At 57.3% G+C, this 853-nt stretch overlaps 1 protein-coding gene across 1 annotated transcript in view; it reads left to right on the forward strand.

The window, feature by feature from the left end:
* The window catches only part of VOLCADRAFT_105343 (uncharacterized protein), a gene marked incomplete at its 3' end in the record, with an annotated part of 5,900 nt that overhangs the window by 4,640 nt on the left and 407 nt on the right, over window positions 1-853 (forward strand). Inside the window, exon 7 of the mRNA XM_002951983.1 lies at window positions 13-372. Coding sequence (XP_002952029.1) covers window positions 13-372 — 360 coding nt within the window. The remainder of the gene's footprint in view (window positions 1-12; window positions 373-853) is intronic.

Raw genomic sequence — 853 nt, forward strand, 5'->3', positions numbered from 1 at the left:
GGGACACCCAAGGGGCACGGGAGGGATACCCAAGGGGCACGGGAGGGATACCCAAGGGCACCAAAGGGACACGTGGAAGGGACACGTGGAAGGGACACNCAAGGGACATGGGAGAGACACCCAAGACACCCAAGGGACACCCAAGGGACACCCAAGGGACACCCGAAAGACAGGGAAGAGACACCGAAGGGACATGGAAGAGACACCGAAGGGACACCAAAGGACACATGGAAGGGACACCCAAGGGACTCCCAAGGGACTCCCAAAAGACAGGGAAGAGACACCAAAGGGACATGTAAGAGACACCAAAGGACACCAAAGGACACCAAAGGACACGTGGAAGGGACACCCAAGGGACATGGGAGGTACACCGTAAGGGATAAGCTTCCTCCCCTTTGGGGAGAACCTTCGGTGTCAAACGGGTGGCACTGGAGGATACCCTCCTGTACATGTACCACCTTGCCACCGGAGGATACCCTCCTGTACATGTACCACCTTGCCACCGGAGGATACCCTCCTGTACATGTACCACCTTGCCACCGGAGGATACCCTCCTGTACATGTACCACCTTGCCACCGGAGGATACCCTCCTGTACATGTACCACCTTGCCACCGGAGGATACCCTCCTGTACATGTACCACCTTGCCACCGGAGGATACCCTCCTGTACATGTACCACCTTGCCACCGGAGGATACCCTCCTGTACATGTACCACCTTGCCACCGGAGGATACCCTCCTGTACATGTACCACCTTGCCACCGGAGGATACCCTCCTGTACATGTACCACCTTGCCACCGGAGGATACCCTCCTGTACATGTCCCACCTTAAGCTTGCCACCAGAGGATACC

This window comes from Volvox carteri (assembly GCF_000143455.1).
Source record: "Volvox carteri f. nagariensis unplaced genomic scaffold VOLCAscaffold_27, whole genome shotgun sequence".
NCBI lineage: Eukaryota > Viridiplantae > Chlorophyta > Chlorophyceae > Chlamydomonadales > Volvocaceae > Volvox > Volvox carteri.